This window comes from Macaca fascicularis, chromosome 20, assembly GCF_037993035.2.
Source record: "Macaca fascicularis isolate 582-1 chromosome 20, T2T-MFA8v1.1".
Classification (NCBI taxonomy): Eukaryota; Metazoa; Chordata; class Mammalia; order Primates; family Cercopithecidae; genus Macaca; species Macaca fascicularis.
Window position 1 is genome coordinate 63,709,452 of NC_088394.1, and position 26,360 is coordinate 63,735,811.

The 26,360-nt window shown below is 48.2% G+C and overlaps 1 protein-coding gene across 11 annotated transcripts in view; it reads right to left on the bottom strand.

The window, feature by feature from the left end:
• Positions 1 to 1,443: 1,443 nt before the first annotated feature.
• GFOD2 (Gfo/Idh/MocA-like oxidoreductase domain containing 2) overlaps positions 1,444 to 26,360 on the bottom strand; it is a 54,157-nt gene continuing 29,240 nt past the window's right edge. For 2 of the 11 annotated variants that reach the window (XM_074027402.1, XM_074027406.1), the window contains 3 exons: positions 13,179 to 13,524; positions 10,779 to 10,982; positions 1,444 to 2,959 (listed from right to left, as the gene is read on the bottom strand). In XM_074027402.1, the coding sequence (XP_073883503.1) occupies positions 2,061 to 2,903 (843 nt within the window). In that variant the 5' untranslated portion in view covers positions 2,904 to 2,959; positions 10,779 to 10,982; positions 13,179 to 13,524 and the 3' untranslated portion in view covers positions 1,444 to 2,060. Of the gene's footprint in view, positions 2,960 to 4,684; positions 4,908 to 10,778; positions 10,983 to 13,178; positions 13,525 to 20,846; positions 20,935 to 26,360 lie in introns of all 11 variants that reach the window. The other 9 variants (XM_045382652.3, XM_065537508.2, XM_045382650.3 and 6 more) reach the window with 7 other exon arrangements.

Here is a 26,360-nt window from a genome sequence, read left to right on the forward strand (position 1 = left end):
GAAGAGGCCATGTACCCCTCTGGCCATGAATCTAGGCTCTGGGGATTCCCTTAGAGGAAACGGGATCCTCATTGAAGTAGCTCTACACTAAGCCCCAGCACATTCTGGGAACCCAAGTGCCATTCTGGATGGCCACATGGCCCTTTCTTATGTGGGAGCATGTAAGTCGGGCTTGTGCTTTCCTGGTCAATTCCCACATTTCAGAGCAACCTCAACATCCTAGCAACAACATGGGAGGACTGAGCTGAGCTAACTGTCCCAGGGACAAGGGGGCAGCCTCCCCTTTAACCTTCAGTGTCCTGCCTGGTGGTGGGTGCTGTCTGCACTTCACTTCCTAGTTCAGGCCAGGCCAAGGCTTCTGCAGCAGGCAGAGGCAATGCCGGGCCCTCGGGTGTGAAGACTCCCAAGTGCTGGGAGGAAGTGTGGTTCAAGGTCAGGCTCTGCGGTTAGATGGTCCTGACCAGGCTCCCAGCTCCATCATGGACAACCTACAGGAGACAAGTAGCTTTGCCCTCTGTGCCTCCATTTTATGATCTGAATGATGGGAATATTTACCGTCAGAGAGTGGTTTGGAAATTAAGTGAAATAATAACATACATGTTTGCCCTGAGGGTCAGCATGCAGTAGGCACACTCCAACCCCATCCCTTGTTATTCCCTCTCACAAGGATATCTGAATCCAGTACATGACAGGAAAACAAGCCTGGTGACTTCTAGAAGAGGTGCCAAGAGGAAAAGGAAGCCCTCCCTGGGCTTTTCTGGCAAGGAGCCCAGGGCAGGGAAGTGGGCGGAAGGTTAGAGAAGGGAACAGAACTCGGTCCAGGCTGAACGAGCCTGGCAGGCTGGTCAAAGACGCAATGGGGAGGGCGTGTCCTTTCTCATCACCACTCCCCACCCCAGCTTCTGGAGGTGGGTAGAAGGCTGGCCCTGTGCAGAGCACAGTCAAGAGCACAGTGGGTGATTGGCCCTCAGGTCCAGTCACAGCTGCTCCACGGGGCATGCCTGGAGCTCTTCCTCCTACTTCTCACCCTGTGCCACCTCCCTGAAACCACTCCTCCCCGCCACCTCAAGGGCACTCTGGCAGCCAGCACCATGACATTAAGAACAGAACCCCTCCTGACCTCCAGCCCAGTGAGGCCCCAAACTCTCCCGATATCTGCTGAGACGGCAGGCGCAGCAGCAGCCCATCAGGAAGTCCTGACTCCTGTTCTCTGAGGAAATCTTTTCTTCGGAGGCTCCTGGGATTTGGCTATGAGGGAACAGGTAGGAGACGAGGGCTGGAGGGGCAGCAGCCCGTGTGGCACAGTTGACGGTGATGACCCACGGCTGGCTTCAAGCTGCTGTGGAGCAATGAGTGAAGAGAAAAACCCCCTACAGCAAGAAACAAGCCTTTCAGTATTAAAGAAACCCAACCTACCAAACAAACACCACATGCCATGTCCTATTTTCTCAATTATTTATTAACATTTCTCAGATGTTCTAAAGCCCTCCCTTGCCTCCTCTCTGCCAAATCAGGGCCCTCTGTCCTACTTCAAAAGCCTGAGAGCTCACTTAATAAAGCAAGCCCCAGTCCCCACCTGGGAAGGGCCTGGTCACATGGGAGGGCAGGTGAGGGTCCCTGAGGGACAGCTTGTTGCCCTCACTGTTCCTGAGATGTCCCAGCCCAAGAAGGAAATGAAACTTCTCATCATTTCTCCTCGGGCCTCAGCCGAGCTGGCCCTATTGTGCTTTCTCACCATTAGGACTGCGGATCAGGCTGAGGGGCTCACCAGGGTGAGCCTTTCCGAGTCCCACTCACTGGCATTGCCATGAGGAGGCCCGGCGGCAGCTCTGCCCTCTGCACGCCGTGGTAACCTGGCCAACAAGAACATTTGCCACCCTGCAAGTCTGAGGAGCAGGTGAGTCGCTGGAGGGGGCGAAGTCCCAGGGCCACCTCTGGCTTCACCCAGACTCATTAAGGGTGAAAGATACCATCTCTGCTAGGGCCAAGCCCCTGTCACATCTGGCTCCTGTTCCCCTCCCTGGTCCCTCTGCCCTGTGGCAAGGAGCCCAGGTGCAGGTTCATAGGTTGTTCCGCTGAAGTGCCTCACACAAGTTCTGGTTGGTGTCGGGCTCCTCCGTCAGCACCTCCACAGCCTCCCACTCCCCGGATCGGCTCGACCTCTTGATGGCGTCTACCACACTCTGCATGTACAGCCCATCTTCGAAGGAGGCGGCCATGGAGACAGGGGTGCGGTCCCAGGTTCGGCGGTCACCCTGCCCCTGGAAGGACTGGCGCAAGGCCTGCACCATGTAGACCATGCCCTTCAGGTACAGCAGCGGGACGTCCTGGGGCCCCTGTTCTGGCAGCCCCGCACCCACGGCCAGCGAGTCCCTCAACAGCAGCTCCTCTTGCGTGGCAGAGTTCTTCTGCCCATAGAGGTCAGCTCCCCGGGCGACGAGGCGTCCTGCAGAGCCTACCACCATGACTTCATGCACAAAGGCGCCCGGCATGTTGAAGTTGAGTGTCACTGTGCTACACACACCCCCACCCATGAGCATTTGGAAGAAACAGAAGTCATCGCTGGTGACGTGCCGGATGCCACGGATGGCAGCGTTCTGCCTCACAAATGTCTTGAGCAGCCCGTGCACCTTCTCAGCTCTCCGGCCGGTCAGGTGGGTCAGCAGGTCCACAATGTAGGTCCCCATGGTGTGCAGGCCCCCGCCACCCATGAGCTCATCACAGATCCAGCCATAGCTGGGGCTCAGCAGGCTGCCTGAGTAGATGCGGGCATCGCAGATCATCACTGCTCCCACGTAGTGCTCTGAGATCAGCTGCTTCATGCGCACGAAGGCAGGCAGGAAGCGCAGCACGTTCCCTACCAGGCTCATGAGCTGTGGGTAGTAGCGCGAGGCTGTCACCATCCGGAAGGCATCCACCGATGTTGCTGCCTTCTCGCAAACGACATTCTTCCCAATACCTAACAATAGGACACAACAGGAAATCTCAAAGTTCCAAGGAGGAATCTCCAGCATGTCCACCTGCCCTGAGGATTCTGGACTTGTCTGCCTCACAACTGCATGAACTAATTTTTTTGTTTTCTTTTTTGTAGAGGTGGGGTCTTGCTATGTTGCCCAGGATAGTCTCAAACTCCTGGCCTCAAGCGATCCTCCACCTTGGCCTCCTGAGTAACTGGGACCACAGGTGTGTACCACCACATCTGGCTAATTTTAAATTTTTTTTGTAGAGATGGGGTCTCCCTCTGTTGCATAGGCTGGTCTAGAACTCCTGGGCCCAAGTGATCCTCCTGCCTTGGCCTCCCAAAGTGCTGAGATTACAGGTGTTAGCTGCCATGCCTGGCCCCAAATTTCTTCAAATAAATCTTTTCTCTCTTAAACACCCTATTGGTTCTGTTTCTCTGGAGAACCCTGAATAATACAGGTGGGCTAGAGAGGTTGGCACACTTCATGGATGTGTCTCTATGCTGTCATGCATTTATTAGGTCATCAGCTTGGGGCAAGGGAATCTAACCTATTTTCTAGGGGATGGGCTAGTCATAACTCCCACTCTTAGTCATAACTCCAGAGAGGGCCCTAAGAGTCCCTGCAGATTGTTTTCTGAAAACACTGGTCCAACAAGTTAGAGTGGCCCAAGGCTAGAAAATGCTCGGCTCTCGTAGGACGGGAAGGAAGTGAGAATACCCTTTTTGCCCTCACACCCATTCTGGGTACGCTGCAGTCAACACGCACCCAGAGCTAAACAAAGCTGGACAAAGCCCTGAAGAGAGTGCTAGAGGATGAGCAGCTGGAAACTGAAGGGATGAATGCTGCTCCATGTTTCAAGATGAAAGCTCGTGAGGATATGAGCAGCGATGAGACACTAACACCTGCAGTGTTCCTGCAAGCTTCATGTGGTTCAAGTCAAAGGAAATCCTGTGCTAATACCTTAAATAGAAAACTTAGAAAGCCCAAAAAGCAGTATGGACTAGACACATACAGAAGTTTACAAGTCATAGTAAGCCAGGAAGGGTAAATACCCACGAAAAAGCTCTCCAATGACCAATTGCTTCTTGGAATAAAAGCCGAAGTCCTTACAAAGGCCCCACCCATAAGGTCTTGATACGTGATCTGTGCACTCCTCCAAAATTTTTTTTTTTTTTTTTTAATTGAGATAGAGTCTCACTCTGTTGCCCAAGCTGGAGTGCAGTGGCTTGATCTCGGATCACTACAACTTCCACCTCCCGGCTTCAAGCAGTTCTCCTGCTTCAGCCTCCTGAGTAGCTGGGATTACAGGCACCCACCACCATGCCCGGCTAATTTTTGTATTTTTAGTGGAGAAAGGGTTTCACCACGTTGGCCAGGCTGGTCTCCAACTCCTGACCTCAGGTGATCCACCTGCCTTGGCTTCCCAAAGTGCTGGGATTAAGGCATGAGCTGCCATGCCTAGCCACTCCAAAATTTTCTTTTTGATCTCTTTGCCTCCTGTGGTCTTTCAGCTGCTCATCCTGCTCTAGCCACTGAATGAGAGATGGGAGCTGCTATGCAGAAGGACTTGGTGACTGGGGAGAGGCAATGATCACAAAATGCTGAAGGACTGAGAAGGCAGGGCTGGGTTAGGAAACGAGACTGAAAGCATTACACAGAGCCTATATGCAATGTGGAAAACGGAATACCAAGTCTTGGTCTGGATTAATTCGTGTGCTTACCCTTCTAGTTGAAGCCCATTTGGGCAATGTGTGCACCTGGGCTTCTCCTCCATGGCCATCCAGGCTCCACTCTGGCACTCCACAGGTACTTCCTGGTTGGAGGGGCAGCCTTAGGCCTGGATGCCTGTGACCTGGGGTAACCGAGTCAAGAGTGTGCCTTCTCCAGGTATGTGCATCTTCAATAACCATGGTGTTCATCTTCCCTCAGGCCCCTGAACATTTTCTGAGTGTTTTCAGATGGGGCAATGGTAAAGACACAGATTATTTCTGATGGCTCACTGCAGGGTGCAGCTTACCCTGATGGACCAAGATGGATTCTTTCCACACAGGTTCAGGTGGGGCCAGCTTGCAGCAGAAACAATAGTAACTACAGACAATAAATATTGCAACAAAAAACTAAGAAAACTTTATAGAAATGGCCGATGTCTCGGCTGGGCATGGTGGCTCACGCCTATAATCCCAGCACTTTGGGAGGCTGAGGTGGGCAGACAAACTGAGGTCAGGAGTTTGAGACTAGCCTAACCAACAGGAAGAAACCCTGTCTCTACTAAAAATACAAAATTAGCCGAGTGTGGTGGCACATGCCTGTAATCCCAGCTACTCGGGAGGCTGAGGCAGGAAAATCACTTGAACCCGGAAGGTGAAGGTTGCAATGAGTTGAGATTGCGCCATTGCACGCCAGCCTGGGCAACAAGAGCGAAATTCTGTCTCAAAAAAAAAAAAAGAAGTGGCCGATGTCCCACATGATGGATGGGCCCCAAGACAACTGACTGCCCAGGAAGAGTCAATTATTGGTGCAAGACTCAAGCTTTGGAGCCAGAAATTCCTATGCTCAAATCTTGGCTCTCTCACTTCATTGCTAGATGACCTGGGAAATTTCTAAACTTCTCTGGGTTTTTGTTTACTACTGTTAACGTAAAGCAGGATTTTACAGTTACAGGGAAGAAAAGAGGACTAAGTCAACCAAAGCAGTATATGTAAAGTACCTGGCTCAGTACAGCTCTGTCAACAGTACATTTTATTACCATCACCAAGGGAGGGATTCAGCCAATGTCACAAATTCAGAGGAAAAAAGCCCATTGCGACTTGGATATTAAGACTTGGCTGGGCATGGTGGTTCACGCTTATAATCCCAGCACTTTGGGAGGCCAAGGTGGGAGGATCACTTGAGTTCAGGAGTTCAAAATCAGCCTGGGCAACATAGCAAGACCTAGTATCTATTTAAAAAAAATAAAAAATAAGCCAGGCATGGTGGCATGTACCTGTAGTCCCAGCTACTTGGGAGGCTGAGGTAGGAGGATCCCTTGGGCCCAGGAGACTGGGGCTGCAGTTAGCTATGATCAAGCCACTGCGCTCCAGCGTGGGTGACAGAATGAGACTTTGTCCCAAATCAATAAATAAATAAATAAATAAATAAATAAATAAATAAGACTCACATAGAAACTACATTTTCCAGGTAAATAATTTCTTTTCTTTTCTTTTTTTTTTTTTTTTTTGAGACAGAGTTTTGCTCTTGTTGCCCAGGCTGGAGTGCAATGGCGCGATCTCAGCTCACTGCAACCTCTGCCTCCCGGGTTCAAGCCATTTTCCTGCCTCAGCTGGGATTACAGGCGCCTGCCGCCATGCCCAGATAATTTTTTTGTATTTTTAGTAGAGACGGGGTTTCACCATGTTGGCCAGGCTGGTCTTGAACTCCTGACCTCAGGTGATTCACTCACCTTGGCCTCCCAAAGTGCTGGGATTACAGGCGTAAGCCATCGCGTCAGCCCCAGGTAAATAATTTCTATGTTCTGTATTTTGAAAATCTGATTTAGTTTCTTCTTCCTCTTTTTAGGAGACAGGGTCTTGCTTTGTCACTTAGGCTGGAGTGCAGTAGCATGATTCTGGTTCACTACAGTCTTGGTCTGGCCTCAAGCAGAGCCTTCCTCTCAGCTTTCCAAGTAGCAAGGACCACAGGTACGTGACAGCACACCCAGCTGATTTTTTTTTTCTTTTATTTTGAGACGGAGTCTCGCTCTGTCACCCAGGCTGGAGTGCAATGACGCAATCCGCAATCTTGGCTCACTGCAAGCTCCGCCTCCCAGGCTGCCGCCATTCTCTTGCCTCAGCCTCCCGAGTAGCTGGGACTACAGGCATGCACCACCATGGCCGGCTAATTTTTTTGTATTTTTTTTAGTAGAGACGGGGTTTCACCATATTAGCCAGGATGGTCTTGAGCTCCTGATCTCGTGATCTGCCTGCCTCGGCCTCCCAAAGTGCTGGGATTACAGGCTTGAGCCACCACGCCCGGCCAAGCTGATTTTTAAATTTTTTGTAAATACAGGGTCTTGCTATGTTGCCAAGGCTGGTCTCAAACTCCTGGCCTCAGGTGATCCTCCTGCCTTGGCCTCCCAAAGTGCCAGGATTACAGTCATGAGCCACCATGCCCAACCCATGTTGATTTTATAATGTCTCTTCAGAAAATCTAATTTTCAGGCTAGGTGAGATGGCTCACAGGTGTGGCAGTACACAGCTGTAGTCCCAGATACACAGGAGGCTAGGGTGGAAGAATCACTTGAGTCCAGGAGTTAGAGGCTGTGGTGAGTTATGATTGAGCCACTGTACTCCAGCCTGGATGACAGAGAAAGACTCTGTCTCAAAAAACAAATAAAATCAAAATGAACATACAGGAGTTGTTTTATCATATGTACTGTTTATCAGGCCTCTCTGAGAGTCAGGCCCAGCCTGGCCCCCTGGTAGCTCACATCCCGACCAAGCCCACAGGAGACAAATTGGTGCCTCTGGTCAACCCTTCCAGCTCTTCTTGCTTCCTACCCCCACCTCTGCCGCCTTGACCCTGAAGAACCCCACAGAGCATCTGTTATTCCTACTTATGGGCATCTTAGGCTTGAACTCCCAGGATTACAAACCTCAGTTCTGTAGCAAGGAACAAGGCATATGGGTCGGTAGTCTATGACATCATTCAATCTCTTCAATTTATGACACTTCAATCTCCTGCTCTTCTTTAATAAAAGAAGCTTTTCAACAGGTACTAGCAGGACAATAAAGAACGGCCAGCCAAGTGTCACATACCTGGGGTAGGGTGGCCAGGCTTTGCATGGGGCCCAGCAGGGAAAGTAGCCCCTGACTGCTAGCACTACTGCTTCTGGAGGGTCTCCAGTGCTTCTCCACACTTGTGGGCCTTCCAGATTAGGGATAAGACAATCACAGTTCCGGGGGTGAATTCTGCCATTTGGCTGCTGAACACATATGGCTGACCAGGGAGGGATGTAACGAGGGAATGAGGTTCTCAGACACCCCATTTGAGAGCTGCCACTCTGACCACCTCAGAAGCCTCCTGCTATAATGCCTCACTGCTGGCGACAGAGTGGATATTGCAGTGTGAGGCAGCGAGGAGGTGGGTTGAGAGGAAAAAGGACTTTTATGACTGCTAGGAGTTTGGTGGTAATAAAACTAGGATAAGGAATCCCTGTTTCATGCCTCAAGAGGTGAGGAAAGGGAGAAAGGCCTCTCTTCTTGAACCTGAAAAACAGTATGCTTTTGTTTTTTTAGATGGGGTCCTGTTTTGTTACCCAGGCTGGACTGCAGTGGTATAATCTTGGCTCACTGCAACCTCTGCCTCCTGGGCTCAAGCTAACCTCCCACCTCAGCCTCCCAAGTAGCTGGGACCACAGGTGCACACCACTGTGCCCAGCTAATTTTTTGTATTTCTGGTAAAGACGGGGTTTTATCATGTTGCCCAGGCTGGTCTTTAATTCCTGAGTTCAAGCAATCTGCCCGCCTTGGCCTCCCAAAGTGCTAGATTAGAGGTGTGAGGCACCGTGCCCAACCCTGAACAACAGCATGCTTAAACTTAGGACCCAATAGTATCAGTGTGGGACTGAAAGGACATCTTGAGTTAAACAGGCTCCTGCGGGCTAGTTGTACAGGGTCTTTGGGTAGCCATGAAAGACATGTCTACCTGAGTTTATCTAGCTTTCCTGCCAGGAAGTCAAGGGAGAGATTAGAGAAGCTGAAATCTGCTGGGCACAGTGGCTCCTACCTATAATTCCAGCACTTTGCAGGGGCCAAAGTAGGATGATTGCCTGAGGTTAGGAGTTTGAGGCCAGTTTGAACAACATAGGGAGATCCTGTCTCTACAAAAATGCTTTCTTCTTTTTTTTTTTGAGACAGAGTCTCGCTCTGTCGCCCAGACTGGAGTGCGGTGGTGCGATCTCGGCTCACTGCAACCTCCGCCTCCTGGGTTCAAGCGATTCTCCTGCCTCAGCCTCCTGAGTAGCTGGGATTACAGGCGCGCGCCAACACACCCAGCTAATTTTTGTATTTTTAGTATAGACGAGGTTTCACTACGTCGGTCAGGCTGGTCTCGAACTCCTGACCTCGTGATCTGCCCGCCTCGGCCTCCCAAAGTGCTGGGATTACAGGTATAAGCCACTGCGCCTGGCCTGCAAAGTGTTTTTCTAATGAACCACAGAAGTGCCAAGAATTGGGCACAGAAGCCCACCTTTTAAAGGTGACAGACTTAAGAAAACATTCAACTGTGGCAAAAATGCCGGGGCACCTTGCACTTAAAATACAATTTCCTGAACCACTTCTGAACTGAAGAATGAAATATATTAGGGCTCTTCCCCTCTCCCCTTTAAGAAATTGACTGGAAAGCTTTAAGGATAAAATCGGAGGTAGAAGATGAAGACCAAAGCAGAAAACAAGATGCCATAAAAAGAGCTGTCATATGAAAAGTCTATCTCTGGAAGGTAAGTTCAATCATTAATTTTAGGAAAAACTAGTAACAACAAGGGCAAGAAATGATCTCATGGCCTTAGAAGTAAAGTAAAAATACAAAGCTCTAGCAAGGAGAGAAAAATCACAGCACGAAGACTTGGTGAAATGTAACCAAGGTGTCATTCCTTAATGTTCCTGGGCCTCAGTTTAATTCAAAATGATTGGATAAGTGGCTCTCAATCCTTAATGTCCACCAGAGTCACCTGCAAGGCTTGTTCAGACACAGATAGCTGGATCCCAGACATTCAGTAGGTTTGGACTGAGGCCTAAGAATTTAGATTTCTTTTTTTTTTTTTTGAGACGGAGTCTTGCTCTGTCGCCCAGGCTGGAGTGCAGTGGCCGGATCTCAGCTCACTGCAAGCCCCGCCTCCTGGGTTTACGCCATTCTCCTGCCTCAGCCTCCCGAGTAGCTGGGACTACAGGCGCCCGCCACCTCGCCCGGCTAGTTTTTTGTATTTTTTAGTAGAGACGGGGTTTTACTGTGTCAGCCAGGATGGTCTCGATCTCCTGACCTCGTGATCCGCCTGTCTCGGCCTCCCAAAGTGCTGGGATTACAGGCTTGAGCCACCGCGCCCGGCCTTAGATTTCTTTTTGTTTGTTTGCCTTTGAGACAGTCTTACTCTGTCACTCAAGCTGGAGTGCATGATCACTGCTGACTGCAGCCTCTATCTCCTGGGCTCAAGCGATCCTTATGCCTCAGCCTTCCGAGTAGCTGGCACCAGTCATCTGCCACCATGCCTGGCTAACTTTTAAACTTTTTTTGTGGAGACGGGATCCCACTATGTTGCCTAGCTGAGAATTCAGATTTCTTTCTTTTTTTTTTTTTTGAGATGGCATCTCGCTCTATCGCCCAGCCTGGAGTGCAATGGCATGATCTCGGCTCACTGCAACCTCCGCCTCCTGGGTTCAAGCGATTCTCCTGCCCCAGCCTCCTGAGTAGCTGGGACTACAGGCGCCCTCCACCATGCCCAGCTAATTCTTATATTTTTAATAGAGATGGGGTTTCACCATGTTGGCCATGATGGTCTCGATCTCTTGACCTCACGATCCGCCCGCCTCGGCCTCCCAAAGTGCTGGGATTAAAGGTGTGAGCCGCCGCACCCGGCTGAGAATTCAGATTTCTAACAAACCCCAGGTGATGATGCTGCTGGTGGAGCATACCAAGAACCAGAAAAAAAGCAAGCTTGCTGCCAAAGAACCCTGGGGTTTTCTCCTTCCTCCTGTACAGCTTGGAAATGGTCTACGTGGGGAACCCTAAAATTCAGGGAGAAGACAGAGAGCCTCCAGGGCTCTGGCTCTGGACACACCTCACCTTTCCAGCCTGCATTCAAGCCACAAGGGATGGCAAGGAGTCAAGTGACCATAGCGGCTTGCTTCCCCTTGAACCAACTTGCTGCTAAAGTGTTGACTTAGGTCTATTTCTGAATTCAATCTGGGAGCCACCGTCTGACCTCCCAAGTATATGGTGACCAATGAATGAATAACTCCAATGTCACACATCCTCAGAGAGAGCTCTCTGGAAGAAACAAACAATAAGGCCAAAACTTACTTGCTCCAAATTGACAACCAGACAGACTAAAGTTCTTTCTCACTTCAATGAACATTTATCCTTCCCCACCCACAGGACCAGAGATGACAGACACCTTCGTATGACATTCCTCAGAATGAGGGAGAGATAAGTAGCAGACCCCGAGGTTTTCCACCATGGCAGTGGTCAGGAAGAGTGGAGGACAGCCTCATGGCACCAATTCCTGGACCTAGAGATCTTCAGCTGCATCAAAGAGACACTTGGCTCCTATCACCTCACATAAAACAGTTACTCAGTCAAGTAAGTATATGCTACTTGAATTGTGACTATGTCTTCTGTCATCTACCTTGTAATGTGTGTTATTTCTAGTTGCCTCAATTGGACTATAAAATCTGAAGGCAGGGAGGGGTCCAATCTAACACAGCTTTGAATGTCCAAAATGACATCAGGACAGTGACTGGCACACAGGAGGCACTAAAAAAAATAATTGAGGCTGGGTGTGGTGGCTCATGCCTGTAATCCCAGCACCTTGGGAGGCCAAGGCGGGTGGATCACCTGAGGTCAGGAGTTCAAGACCAGCCTGGCCAACATGGCAAAACCCCATCTCTACTAAAAATACAAAAATTAGCCAGGCATGGTGGCACACGCTTGTAGTCCCAGCTACTTGCGAGGCCGAGGCAGGAGTATCGCTTGAACTGGGAGGTGGAGGTTGCAGTGAGCCAAGATTGTGCCAATGCATACTCCAGCCTGGGCAACAGAGTGAGATTCCGTCTAAAAAAATTAAAATAATAATAATAATAATAATAAAATGTAGGCCGGGCGTGGTGGCTCACGCCTGTAATCCCAGCACTTTGGGAGGCTGAGGCGGACGGATCATGAGGTTAGGAGATCAAGACCATTCCAGCTCACAAAGTGAAACCCCGTCTCTACTAAAAATACAGAAAATTTAGCCGGGCATGGTGGCAGGCACCTGTAGTCCCAGCTACTTGGGAGGCTGAGGCAGGAGAATGGTGTGAACCCGGGAGGCGGAGCTTGCAGTGAGCGGAGATTGCGCCACTGCACTCCAGCCTGGGTGACAGAGCGAGACTCCGTCTCAAAAGAAAAAAAAAAAATGCTGGGCACGGTGGCTCGCACCTGTAATACCAGCACTTTGAGAGGCCGAGGCGGATGGATCACCTGAGGTCAGGAGTTCGAGACCATCCCAGCTCACACAGTGAAACCCTGTCTCTACTAAAAATACAAAAATTAGCTGAGTATGGTGGCGGGTGCCTGTAATCCCAGCTACTCAGGAGGCTGAGGCAGGAGAATCACTTGAACCCAGGAGGCGAAGGTTGCAGTGAACCGGGATTGCGCCAGCGCACTCCAGCCTGGGCAACAACGGTGAAACTCCGTCTCAAACGAAACTAAACTAAACTAAACTAAAATAAAATAAAAATTTCTCGCTGAATGTTTACTGGTTTACTTACTAAACTAGGTTCTGATTTATATTAGATAAAGAGAAGAAGTTGACTCCAGTTGACTAGAAAGAGACCAATGGGAACTGCAGGAGAACAGCTCAGCAGGCCACGCCCAGCCAGGGGCAGGAGGTTACCAAGCCAAAATTTCCCAAGGGAGTGGAGATGTCATGTGAGCAGGCTGTCAACGGATCTTGTCAGGGAAGCCAATGCTGTCAGAGCCTTCCTGTCCTCTGGCAATACAAGACTGCAATTCGGCAGGAAGGGTGTGTGCTCACTATAGTCAAACGCTGACAAAACATGGGAAATGGTAGCCTTGCTACACAGCCTCTCCTTCCTGTGGTGCTGTATGCCCCAGAAATGGGAAAACAAACACACCAGTCACAAGCAATTCCCCGGCGCCCAGGGCTCGGACCTCTAACTTCACATAAACCTCAAAGTTTATGAACCATCTCCAGCCCCTTGATGGCTGTCTCTTAGAGTATTTCCTTAGTTTCTGTTCAGGGATTTATAGATGGGAGGTAGGTTAGGCTATGTCTTTTTTCTCCTATAGTTATAAGAACTCCCAATATGCCCTCCCCAAGCACTGCTTCAGGGACAAGTGATGTCCCAGAGTTCTCCTCCCTGCAGATGCGAGCCTAGGACGGAGAGCTCAGAGGAGGGGAGTGACCCTCAGAGGACTGCCCAGAGGGAGACACGATCTGCCCCTGCCGTGGCCTGCCGGGCGTACCTAGAGCCTTCACGGATATCTGCCGGGTGAGTGGAGGCGGGATGCTGATGCACACCAGATCCACGTCTTGATGCAGCAAGATGTCATCAGTCCGGCTGGTATAGAAGGCGATGTTCATCTCCTCAGCAAGCTGCTTTGCCTCCTCCTCAGTCTTCCCCCACAGGGCCTCAACAGTGAACCCTTCTGCCCTCAGCAGTGGGACCAGAACTCGGGCGGAGCTGCCAGTCCCAAACACGCCCACTCCTGGCAGCATCTTCATCCCGGCCTCTCTCTTTACCAACTCATCTCCTCACAAGAGCCTCCGGCATGGATATGATCTTCCAAACGTCCTGGTGAGACATGGCTCCTAGAATAGCAAGCATTACACTGGTCATTACTGGAGAAGACACTCAGCTGAGGCTACTTTCTTCTTCTTTTTTTTCAGATGGAGTCTTGCTCTGTCGCCCAGGCTGGAGTGCAGTGGTGCGAAGGCTACTTTCAAATAAGGAAGCGACAAGTTCTCTGCCAGAAAAGCACAAATGAAATACGGCTCAAGGCCAGGCATGGTGGCTCACGCACGCCTGTAACCTCAGCATTTTGGGAGGCCGAGGTGGGAAGATCACTTGAGGCCAGGAGTTTGAGAGTAGCCTGGGCAACATGGCGAGATGTCATCTCTATAAAAAAAAAAATTAAAAATAGCCGGATGTGGTGGCATGCACTCATTGTAGTCCTAGCTACCTGGGAGGCTGAGGTGAAAGGATCACATGAGCCCAGGATTTCACAACTGTAGTGAGCTATAATTGCACTACTGCATTCCAGCTTGGGCAACAGTGCAAGACCTTGTCTCGAAAGAAAAAACAAATACTGTTCCAAGATGAAAAACTGTAGATTCTTCTTCTTCCATGGAGACTGAATGATAGGAGGAAAAATGGAAAATGAATAAAGCTGGATTTAAGTCTCTGTTCTGCTACTTAATTTTCTGTGTAACCCTGGTCAAACCATTCAACCTTCAAGGCCTTAAATGTATAATAAGGGGAGTGATTGATCTTTAAAGTTCCTTCTTGCTGTAAAAGTTCATGATTCTATATATGACAAAGAAAAAGAAGAGTGGAGGCCAGGTACAGTGGCTCACACCGGTAATCCCAGCACTTTGGGAGGCCAAGGTGGGTGGATCGCCTGAGGTAAAGAGTTCAAAACCAGCTGGGTCAACATGGTGAAACCCCATCTCTACTAAAAATACAAAAAAATTTAGCCAGGCATGGTGGCAGATGCCTATAATCCCAGCTACTCAGGAAGCTGAGGAAGTAGAATCACTTGACCCAGGAGGCAGAGGTTGCAGTGAGCCGAGATCACACTATTGCACTCCTACCTGGGTGACAGAGTGAGACTCCGCTGTCTCAAAAAAAAAAAAAAAAAAAAAAAAAGAAGAAGAAGAAGCTGGGCGCGGTGGCTCACACCTGTAATCCCAGCACTTTGGGGGGCTGAGGCGGGCAGATCATCTGAGGTCAGGAGTTCGAGACCGGCCTGGCCAACATGGCCAACCCCGTCTGTATTAAAAATACAAAATTAGCCAGGCGTGGTGGTGCATGTCTGTAGTCCTAGTTACTCGGGAGGCTGAGGCAGGAGAATTGCTTGAACTCAGGAGGCAGAGGTTGCAGTGAGCCGAGATCGCGCCACTGCACTCCAACCTAGGCAACAAGAGGGAGACTCTGTCTAAAAAAAAAAAATAAGGAAAGAAGGAAGGGAGGGAGGGAGGGAAGGAGGAAGGGAGGGAGGGAGGGAGGGAGAGAGGGAGAGAGAGAGGGAGGGAGGAAGGGAGGGAGGGAGAGAGAGAGAGAGGGAGGGAGGGAGGGAGGGAGGGAGGGAGGGTGGAAGGAAGGAAGGAAGGAAGGAAGGAAGGAAGGAAGGAAGGAAGTCGCGTGCGGTGGCTCATGCCTGTAATCCCAGCACTTTGGGAGGCTGAGGTGGACGGATCACTTGAAGTCAAGAGTTCGAGACCAGCCTGGCCAACATGGTGAAACCCCGTCTCTATCAAAAATATAAAAAATTAGCCGGGTATGGTGGTACACGCCTGTAGTCCCAGCTACTCGAGGGGCTGAGTCAGGTGAATCACTTGAAGCTGGGAGGTGAAAGTTGCAGTGATCCGAGATTGTGCCACTGCACTCCAGCGTGTGTGACAGAACGAGACTCCATCTCAAAAAAAAAAAAAAAAAAGGCCGGGCACGGTGGCTCAAGCCTGTAATCCCAGCACTTTGGGAGGCCGAGGCGGGTGGATCACGAGGTCAGGAGATCGAGACTATCCTGGCTAACATGGTGAAACCCCGTCTCTACTAAAAATACAAAAAACTAGCCGGGCGTGGTGGCGGGCGCCTGTAGTCTCAGCTACTTGGGAGGCTGAGGCGGGAGAATGGCGTGAACCCAGGAGGCGGAGCTTGCAGTGAGCCAAGATCACGCCACTGCACTCCAGCCTGGGAGACACAGTGAGACTCCGTCTCAAAAAAAAAAAAAAAAAAAAAAAAAAAAAGAATGGACAACAAAAACCAGTTCAAGAGGAAAGTGAAAGAACTAATTGCTACGTAGATTAAGTATAATTAAAATTTTTATGGTAGCAAACATAGGAAAATGCTCACTAGAAAAAAAAAATACCAAAAAACTTTTTCCATCAAACTGGCTAAAATAAAGCATATACTTAAAAAGATTTTATTGGGCTGGGTGTGGTGGCTCATGTGTCTGCAATCTCAGCACTTTGCGGGGCCAAAGCAGGAGGACTGCTTGAGATCAACAATTCAAGACCAGCATAAGCATCGTAGTGAGACCCCCATCTCTACTTTAAAAAAAAAAAAAAAAATTAGCCCGGCATAGTGGCATGTGCCTATAGTCCCAGCTGTTTGGGAGGCTGAGGTAGGAGGATCGCTTGAGCCCAGGAGTCCAGACTGCCGTGAGCTATGACAGTGCTACTGCACTCCAGCCTGAGCAACAGAGTGAGACTGTCTCAAAAAAGGTTTTTTTGTATACAGATATTTACTATAGCATTGGCTATCATAATGAAAAACTGGGAGACAATCTAGATGTCCAATACAAGTAATGGGTTAGACAAAGAATGCTGTGGAGCTACCGAAAACCATGAAGTAGAAGGCCCTCAATAACCTGAAAGACATTCACCACATAGTCACTGAAAGGGGAAAACACACACTATTAGAAGTATGGGTTTTTTTTTTAAAAGCACACAAAAGAAGGATAATAGGTATGAGAATATATAAGGATATCTGTAATATATCTATAAAAATATCTCTATTCAATGCTGTAGAAGGACCAGAATACTACTGAATTTGCTGCTGAGGTGGATGGGATTATGAATGATTTTTGTTTCTTTTCAATTTTTTTTGAACTTTGCAAATTTTCTGAGACATGATTATGCCTTATTCATTGTAGAGTTTTTCTTCTGATCACAAGGGTTATACAATAAATAATAAAACCAAACAAAAGTCCTTTGCTTGGGATCAATGTCATGTGAGAAAACCAAGATGAGATGTAGGTGTGCTCAGAATATCCAGGTTCTCCATCCAACATTTCCCTCAGCTAAACCAGCAGCTCCCCACTCTGTATTAGCGTCATTGGTGACCCTAGACCCACTGAATCAGACGAGAGCGATGTGGGCCACATCATCATCATTTTTTCTCTTTTTAAACTTTAATGTAATTTTTTAAATTGTGGTACAATTTCTGGCCGGGCGCGGTGGCTCACGCCTGTAATCCCAGCACTTTGGGAGGCCGAGGCGGGCGGATCACAAGGTCAGGAGATCGAGACCACGGTGAAACCCCGTCTCTACTAAAAATACAAAAAATTAGCCGGGCGCGGTGGCGGGCACCTGTAGTCCCAGCTACTCAGGAGGCTGAGGCAGGAGAATGGCGTAAACCCAGGAGGCGGAGCTTGCAGTGAGCCGAGATCGCGCCACTGCACTCCAGCCTGGGCGACAGAGCGAGACTCCGTCTCAAAAAAAAAAAAAAAAAAAAAAAAAAAATTGTGGTACAATATACATAAAATTCACTTTTTTTTTTTTTTTTGAGATGGAGTCTCGCTGTGTTGCCCAGGTTGGAGTGCAGTGGCGTGATCTCGGCTCACTGCAGGCTCCGCCTCCTGGGTTCACGCCATTCTCCTGCCTCAGCCTCCCAAGTAGCTGGGACTACAGGGGCCTACCGCCATGCCCAGTTAATTTTTTTTGTATTTTTAGTAGAGATGGGGTTTCACCATGTTAGCCAGGATGGTCTCAATCTCCTGACCTCATGATCCGCCCACTTCGGCCTCCCAAAGTGCTGGGATTACAGGCATGAGCCACAGCGCCCGGCCTATTTTTTGCTTTTTTAAAGACAGTCTCACTCTGTCGCCCAGGTTGGAGTGCAGTGGCGCAATCTCGGCTCACTGGAACCTCCCCCTCCCTGGTTTCAAGCAATTCTCCTGCCTCAGCCACACGTGTAGCTGGGATTACAGGTGTGTGCCATCACCCCCGGCTAATTTTTGTATTTTTGGTAGTGACAAGGTTTCACCATGTTGGCCAGGCTGGTCTCGAACTCCTGAGCTCAAGCGATCTACCCACCTTGGCCTCCCAAAGTGCTGGGATTTACAGGCGTGAGGCACCACACCCAGCCCATCTTAACTTTTTTTTTTTTTTTTTTTTTGAGACAGAGTCTTGCTCTGTCGCCCAGGCTGGAGTGCAGTGGCGCAATCTCGGCTCACTGCAAGCTCCGCCTCCCGGGTTCACGCCATTCTCCTGCCTCAGCCTCCTGTGTAGCTGGAACTACAGGTGCCCGCCACCACGCCTGGCTAATTTTTTGTATTTTTAGTAGAGACGGCGTTTCACCGAGTTAGCCAGGATGGTCTTGATCTCCTGATCTTGTGATTCGCCTGCCTCGGCCTCCCAAAGTGCTGGGATTACAGGCGTGAGCCACCGCGCCCGGCCCATCTTAACTATTTTTAAGTATATACATCAGTGGTATTAAATACATTTACAGCTGGGCGCAGTGGCTCACGCCTGTAATCCTAGCACTTTGGTAAGCAGAGGAGGGTGGATCACCTGAGGTCAGGAGTTCGAGACCAGCCTGACCAACATCGTGAAACCCCATCTCTACTAAAAATACAAAAATTAGCCGGCCTGGTCGCACGTGCCTGTAATTCTAGCTACTCGGGAGGCAGAGACAGGAGAATTGCTGGAACCTGGGAGGCGGAGGATGCAGTGAGCCGAGATCAAGCCACTGGCACTCCAGCCTGGGTAACAGAGCAAGAATCTGTCTCAAAATAAAATAAAATAAAATAAATAAGTAAATAAATAAATACATTTACATTGTTGTGTAACCATCAGCACCACCCATCTCTGGAACTCTTTTCACCTTGCAAAACTAAAAACTCTTTAAATAATACCCATTATTCCCATTAAATAATAACTTCCCATTCCCTCTACCCCCGCCCCAGCCCCTGGCAACCATTATTCTACTTTGTCTCTATGAATTTGACTACTTTAGATACCTCATATAAGTGAAATCATACATTATTTGTGCTTCTGTCATGGGCTTATTTCGGTTAGCATAATGCCTTCAAGGTTCACCCTTACGAAACTTGTAGCATATGTCAGGACTTCCTTCCTTTTCAAGGCTGAGTAATACGCCATTGTATGGCTGATACATTCCTCTATCAATGGACACCTGGATTGCTTCCACGTTTTAGCTACTGTGAATAATACTGATATGAACATGGTGAACAAGAATCTCTTCTAGACTCTGCTTTCATTTGCTTGGAGCATATATCCAGAAGTGGAATTGCCAGGCCATGGTAATTAGATTTTTAATTTTCTGAGGAACCACATACTGTTTTCCACAGTGGCTGTACCATTTTACATTCCCTCCAACAGTGTGCAAGCCTTCTGATTTCTCCACGTCCTCACCAACCCTTGTTACTTTCTGGTGCTTTCTGTTGGTTAGCCATTCTGATGGAAGTGAGGTGACCATTATTCACTTTTTTTTTTTTTTTTTTTTTTGAGACAGAGTCTCACTCTGTCACCCTGGCTGGAGTGGAGTGGCACTGGTCTTGAACTGCCAACTTCAAGGGATCCGCCCGTCTCGGTTGCCCAAAGTGCTGGGATTACAGGCGTGAGCCACTGTGCCTGGCCTCACCATTCACTTTTATCATTCATTTCTAAAGCTCCTCAGGTGATCCTAGTGTGTAGCCACCAGATGAGAACCTCTGAGCTATGTTTAACACATGTGAAAAATTATCTACATTTGGAGCCATAACAAAATGTCCTGTTTGTCATATGTACACTTTCCTGAACCTTCTCACCCTCTGTACTATGATTAAAAGGACAAATCTGTCATTAAGAGGGAAAAATCTCTAACACAACTATTTTAACTTCTATGTATTTCCTTCAGTAACATCATTTTACCAATAATTTTATAAATACCATACAGTCCCTTTGTTTACCAATTACATTTATTGATTCTTTTTTGAGATGGAGTCTCACTCTGTCATCCAGGCTGGAGTGCAGTGGCATAATCTCAGCTCACTGCAACCTCCGCCTCTTGGGTTCAAACAATTCTTGTGCCTCAGCCTCCTGAGTAACTGGGACTACAGGCATGTGCCATCATGCCTGGCTAATTTTTTAATTTTTAGTACAGATGGGGTTTCCCCATGTTGGCCAGGCTGGTCTTGAACTCCTGACCTCAGGCGATCCGCCTGCCTTGGCCTCCCAAAGTGCTGGGATCACAGGTGTGAGCCACCGTGCCTGGCCTACCGATTACCTTTAAAAAGCTAACTACTCCTGATCTTGGTCACTATCACAATTTTTATTTTGAGACAGATTCTTGCTCTGTTGCCCAGGCTGGAGTGCAGTGGTTTGATCATGGCTCACTGCAGCCTCAACCTCACAGGCTCAAGAGATCCTCCCATCTCAGCCTCCCGAGTAGCTGGGATTACAGGTGCACACCACTGTGCCAGGCTAATTTTTGCATTTTCTGTAGAGATAGGGTTTCACTATGTCACCCAGGCTGGTCTCGAACTCCTGGCCTCAAGTGATCTGCCCACTCTGGCCTCCCAAAGTGCTAGGATTACAGGAGCAAGCCACATTGTGCCTAGACCAAAAAAAAAAAAAAAATTAAGACTGCGGTAGGTCCCTCTGCATAGCACAGCTTCTGCTTTCTTTGAGATGACCAACTCCTGGAACTCCTCTCTACCCTGCATCTTACCTCCTCTGTAAATCTTTTCTGACTGTACCCCACGAGGAGCTCCTCCCGCTGGACCTTCTATACACTTGCAATAGGAACTAAACTTATTCCTCTTTTGTGTCCTCAGGGCCACAAACACAGCAGGCCCTCCACTGATTAGTGAATGAATAAATTAATGAATTCACTGCGCTCAGTAAAGTGTTTTCTGGATGCGCCCACTCACTGGTGTCACCAGCTTCTGATGGCCACGTTTGTCCATGAAACACCAAAGTTACCCTTTGAAAACATACTGGAGGTTCTATCCTCACGTGCTGCTGATAGTGATATAGAATCGTACAGCTGTTCCGAGTAAGAAGTAATCTGGCCTTATTTATAATTAAAACTGCATTTTATGACTCACAAATTCTACTCGTGTGTGTGTGTGTTCCCAAAGAAATTCTCATAGGGATCCACTGATAAGGGATACAAAGATATTTACCACATCATGTCTGAGGTGCAGAGTTGGAGACAATCTGGGGGTCAGAAGCGGGCAGGTAAAGTGTGGGGGATGTACCCACTGGGGTTCTCTGCAAGTTAGAAACAATACTAGATGAATATAGTCACATGAATGAACTTGGTAAAAAAAAGAAAACACAGTGAGCTCTAATACATTATTTATATAAGCTAAAAATACACACACAGGCTGAGTGCAGTGGCTCACACCTGTAATTCCAGCACTTTGGGAGCCAGAGGCGGGTGAATCACCTGAGGTCAGGAGTTCACGACCAGCCTGGCCAACATGACAAAACCCCATCTCTACTAAAAAATAAAAAAAATTAGCTGGGTGTGATTGTGCACGCCTGTAGTCCCAGCTACTCAGGAGGCTGAGGCAGGAGAATTGTTTGAACCCGGGAGGCAGAGGTTGCAGTGAGCCGAGATAATGCCACTGCACACCAGCTTGGGCGACAGAGCAAGACTCTGTCTCAAACAAAACAAAACAAAACAAAACCCCACACACATACACAGAAACAAAAATGCTTCACAGGAACTTTTACAAACAAAAGGATACATACTAAATACATTTACAGGGGATAGGGAAACCAGAGCAGAGAAAGGGGATAAAGGAGAATAATTAAAAAAAAAAAAAAAAAAAAAAAAAAAAAGGCCGGGCACAGTGGCTCGTGCCTGTAATCCCAGCACTTTGGGAGGCCGAGGCGGGCGGATCATGAGGTCAGGAGTTCAAGACCATCCTGGCTAACACGGTGAAACCCCCGTCTCTACTAAAAATACAAAAACAAAATTAGCCAGGTGTGGTGGTGGGCACCTGTAGTCCCAGCCACTCGGGAGGCTTAGGCAGGAGAATGGTGTGAACACGGGAGGCAGAGCTTGCAGTGAGCCGAGATCCCACCACTGCACTCCAGCCTGGGTGACACAGTGAGACTCTGTCTCAAAAACAAAAACAAAAACAACAAAAAAGGAAAATGTGGTTCTAAAAGGAATCCCTCCTCACTTTTTAAATAAAAAGCTTGCATTTCAAACACAAAGTGACAGATATATGTACCTCTGGTCCTACTAATGGGACACCAGCAAAAGCTATCTGATCGAGCCGGGCGCGGCGGCTCACGCCTGTAATCCCAGCACTTTGGGAGGCCGAGACGGGTGGATCACAAGGTCAGGAGATCGAGACCATCCTGGCTAACACGGTGAAACCCCGTCTCTACTAAAAATACAAAAAAATTAGCTGGGTGAGGTGGCGGGCGCCTGTAGTCCCAGCTACTTGGGAGGCTGAGGCAGGAGAATGGCGTGAACCCGGGAGGCGGAGCTTGCAGTGAGCCGAGATGGCGCCACCACACTCCAGCCTGGGCGACAGAGCAAGACTCCGTCTCAAAAAAAAAAAAAAAGCTATCTGATCTAGCCAAATCCAGGGAGAGCACTTCATCTGCATATTCGGCCCAGGACCACTTATAACTTAAAGAACCGTATTTCAAATTAGCCACCACACCTGGAATTTTTTTTTTTTTTTTTACACAGAGTCTCACTCCGTCACCCAGGCTGGAGTCGAGTAGTACGATCTCAACTCACCACAACCTCCGCCTCCTGGGTTCAAGCAAGTGGCTGGGACTACAGGTACATGCCATCACGCCCCGCTAATCACACCTGGCTAATTTTTTGTATTTTTTGTAGAGACAGGGTTCCATCACGTTGCCCAGGCTGGTCTCAAACTCCTGGGCCCAAGCAATCCTCCTGCCTTGGCCTCCCAAATTGCTGACATTACAGGAATGAGCCATGGTGCCTGGCTAGAATCTTTTTTGGGAAGTGGAAAAGTGTACATTATAGAATTTACCATTTTAAACCATTTTTAGGTGTACAGTTCAGTGCACTAATACATTTGTATTGAGCAACCATCACCAACACCCACCTCCAGGACTACTTCATTCCATACTGAAACTCTGTATCCAGCTGAAATTAACCATTTTAAAGTGAACAATTCAGTGTTGGCTGGGTGCAAAGCCTCATGCCTATAATCCCAGCACTTTGGGAGGCTGAGGTGGATTACTTGTGCCCAGGAGTTTCAGGCTATAGTGGGTTATGATCATGCCACTGCACTCCAGCCTGGGTGACAGAGCAAGACCCTGTCTCAAAAAAAAAAAGAAAAAAAAAAAAGAAAACCAAAAACTCCAAAAAACAAACCCCCACAATCCAGTGGCATTTAGGACATGCACTTTTGTTTGTTTGTTTTTTAAGACAGAGTCTTGATCTATCGCCCAGGCTGGAATGCAGTGGGTTCGATCTTGGCTCACTGCAACTTCCACCTCCCAAGCTCTGAGGCTGAGGCGATTCTCCTGCCTCAGCCTCCTGACTAGCTGGGATTACAGTCATGCGCCATCACACCTGGCTAATTTTTTCGTATTTTTAGTAGAGACGGGGTTTCACCATGTTCCCCAGGCTGGTCTCAAACTCCTGACCTCAGCTTATCCGCCCACCTGGGCCTCCTGAAGTGCTGGGATTATAGGCATGAGTCACCGAGCCCATCCTAATTTTTAATTTTTTTGTAGAGATGGTGTCTCGCTGTGTTACCCAGGCTGGTCTCAAACTCCTGGCCTCAAGTGATCCTCTCGGCTCAGCCTCCCAAGGTGGTGGGATTATAAGCGTGAGCCACTGAGCCTGGTTTTTTAATAAAAAAGGTTTTTTTGTTTGTTTTAATTTTAATATAGAGACAGCATCTTACTATGTTGCCCAGGCTGGTCTTGAATTCCTGGCTTCAAGTGATCCTCCCACCTCGGCCACCCAAAACGCTGGGAGTATAGGTGTGAGACACCATGGCTGGCAAAATTGTTTTCTTAATTCCATTTTCAAGCCCAGCATCTCTTTTCCTCCTACTGTAGACATAAGTATACTGGGCTAAGAAAATGTCTACGTTAGGGGATGGTTTGTCAGCATAGCCCGGTATAGCATCCTGTACTGCTCGATTCTACCTGAAGTACACCTGCTCCTTTGTGAACCACTAAATTACACATGACTTGGGCTGCCTCTAAGTCCAGACCCCTGCCAATTCGTGCCTCTTATCTTCACTCTCTGTGACTGTGAAGCTTGGCTTGCCTCCTGTACTCTCACTGAGGTTCTGTTTTATCTTAACCATCTTTCTTTCTGATGGTAAACAGTGTCTGTGGCCACTCAGTCACCTCGCTTTCCTTTTCTACTTTCTCCATCTCTCTCTTTTTTTTTTTTTTTTGAGATGGAGTCTCACTCTGTCACCTAGCTGGAGTGTAATCGTGCAATCTCGGCTCACTGCAACCTTCGCCGCCTCAGTTCAAGCGATTCTCCCGGCCTCAGCTTCCCAAGTAAATTGGATTACAGGCACGCACCACCATACCCAGCTAATTTTTGTATTTTTAGTAGAGACAGGGTTTCACCATGTTGGCCAGGCTGGTCTCGAACTCTTGACCTCAGGTGATCCACCCACCTTGACCTCCCAAAGTGCTGGGATTACAGATATGAGCCACTGAGCCTGGCCACCCTCTCTCTCTTTTCTCTGCTAATTCTGCCCTTACAGCCTTCTCTTCTAGTTTTCTTAGAAAACAGGTCAAGCACACAGTTATCTTCTACAATTTTCATGTCCTAGACTCCCTTCAGCTATTTTGGTCACTGTTTGCTTTTACAGGTGTTTTGGTTATTTATAAGTTATGGCTATTATAGGAGCTTGACAGTGTCAAGTATGCAGCATTAGATAAACAGTGAGATTCTACTTAAGGTTTTTTGTTTTGTTTTGTTTTTTGATACAGTCTCCTGTCACCCAGGCTGGAGTGCTGTAGCATGATCTTGGCTCACTGCAACCTCAGCCTCCCGAGTTCAAGTGATTATCCTGTCTCGGCCTTCCGAGTAGCTGGGATTACAGGCATGCGCCACCATACCTGGCTAATTTTTGTATTTTTAGTAGAGACAGGGTTTCGCTATGTTGGCCAGGCTGGTCTCGAATTCCTGACCTCAGGTGATCCGCCCGCCTCGGCCTCCCAAAGTGCTAAGATTACAGGCAAGAGCCACCGTGCCAACCCAAATTTTGTTGGTCATTAATTACCAACTGTTACAGGGCTAAGGGAGTGAGACACAGTCCATGTCTTCTGTAAATTCATGACCAGGGCACACTTCTTCCACTCTCACACTGTTCCTTCTCACTCTAGTTGTATTTGGGTATATATAGGGACTATATATACCCACTACATGGGGAATTTTTTTTTTAAGCTCTGTTACGTATCTATGACCGACTTAGATGTCTCCTCTTCAAAAGCTGTGTAGGAATATGAGGATAATAATTTTGAGCCAATGTGAAGTGAAAAAAAAAATATGTAAGTATCGGTAGCTTAAAACAACAGAATGGACTAGAAAAAATTTTAATAACCTGTTTTATTGCCACTGACTCAAGAGGAAGCTTCATTAACACTCAAACACCCATAAAGGGGTACTGGCTGGTCCCCGATGAAGCCAGATGGCATGAAGGCAGGCAGGCTTGCTGACTAGCTATTTCCTGCCCAAGCAGGCAGAGCTGGTTTTCCTTGTTTATTTCAGTGGTTACGCTTTCTCACCCCTAAAATTTCCCCACTCTTTGTCTTTAACATCCTTGCACATATCCTTCACATGCCTCCAAAGATCTCCACAAACCCAGTCCTGCCAAGGCCACATGCATTTCCCCATCACCACATGCTGGTCAGCAATGAAGGGTGCCTTGGCAAGACAGGCTATATACAATTTCACAAGGCCTTGCCTGGGTTCAAATCCTGGCTCTGTCATTTACCAGCTGAGTGACCTCAGTAAGTCCCTTAGTCACTCTGTATCTCCATTTCCTCATCTGTAAAATGGGGAAATTTTATCTACCTCACAGGGGATTTAAGGATTGAGTTAATATTTGTAAAATACCTATAATTGGGCCTGGCCAATTAGATACGCGTCAGCACATAGGGAATCTTTTTCTTAAAAAAAGATATCTATTAACCATCTGTGACTTAGATGTCTCTTCTTCAAAAGTTGGGTAGAAATACGAAGGTCATAATTCTGAGCTAATATGAAGTGAGTTTAATAGGCCAGCCAGTGTTTAGTCCGTCCCTGGGTCCATGCAACCCTGTTGTACAGATGAGAAAACATGCTCAAAGAGGCGAGGTAACTCTCCCAGGATTCCATGCCTGGCTGTGTGCATGACCTGCTGCAACCAGCATGAAACCTTGAGCAGGTTACTTTGCTTCTCTGAGCCTCTATAAAAACAAGAAAGAAAAACAGTCATTTTGTAACATGTGCATGTGTGGAGCAACTCTTCTTCCATCCTTCGTGATGAGTGTGAGCCAGGGAAGTTCCTTCCGCTGTCTGCCCTGGGGGGTGACTGTTTGCCTCTGATCCACTGTTCAAAACCAGTACTAACCTGTTCATACATCTCACCTTTCCTGAGGAGCTAACAAGGGAGCTGTGGGACATAAAAAGATTAAAAGTCCTAATTTCAGGGGTGACAAGTTAGCAAGGTGAGTAG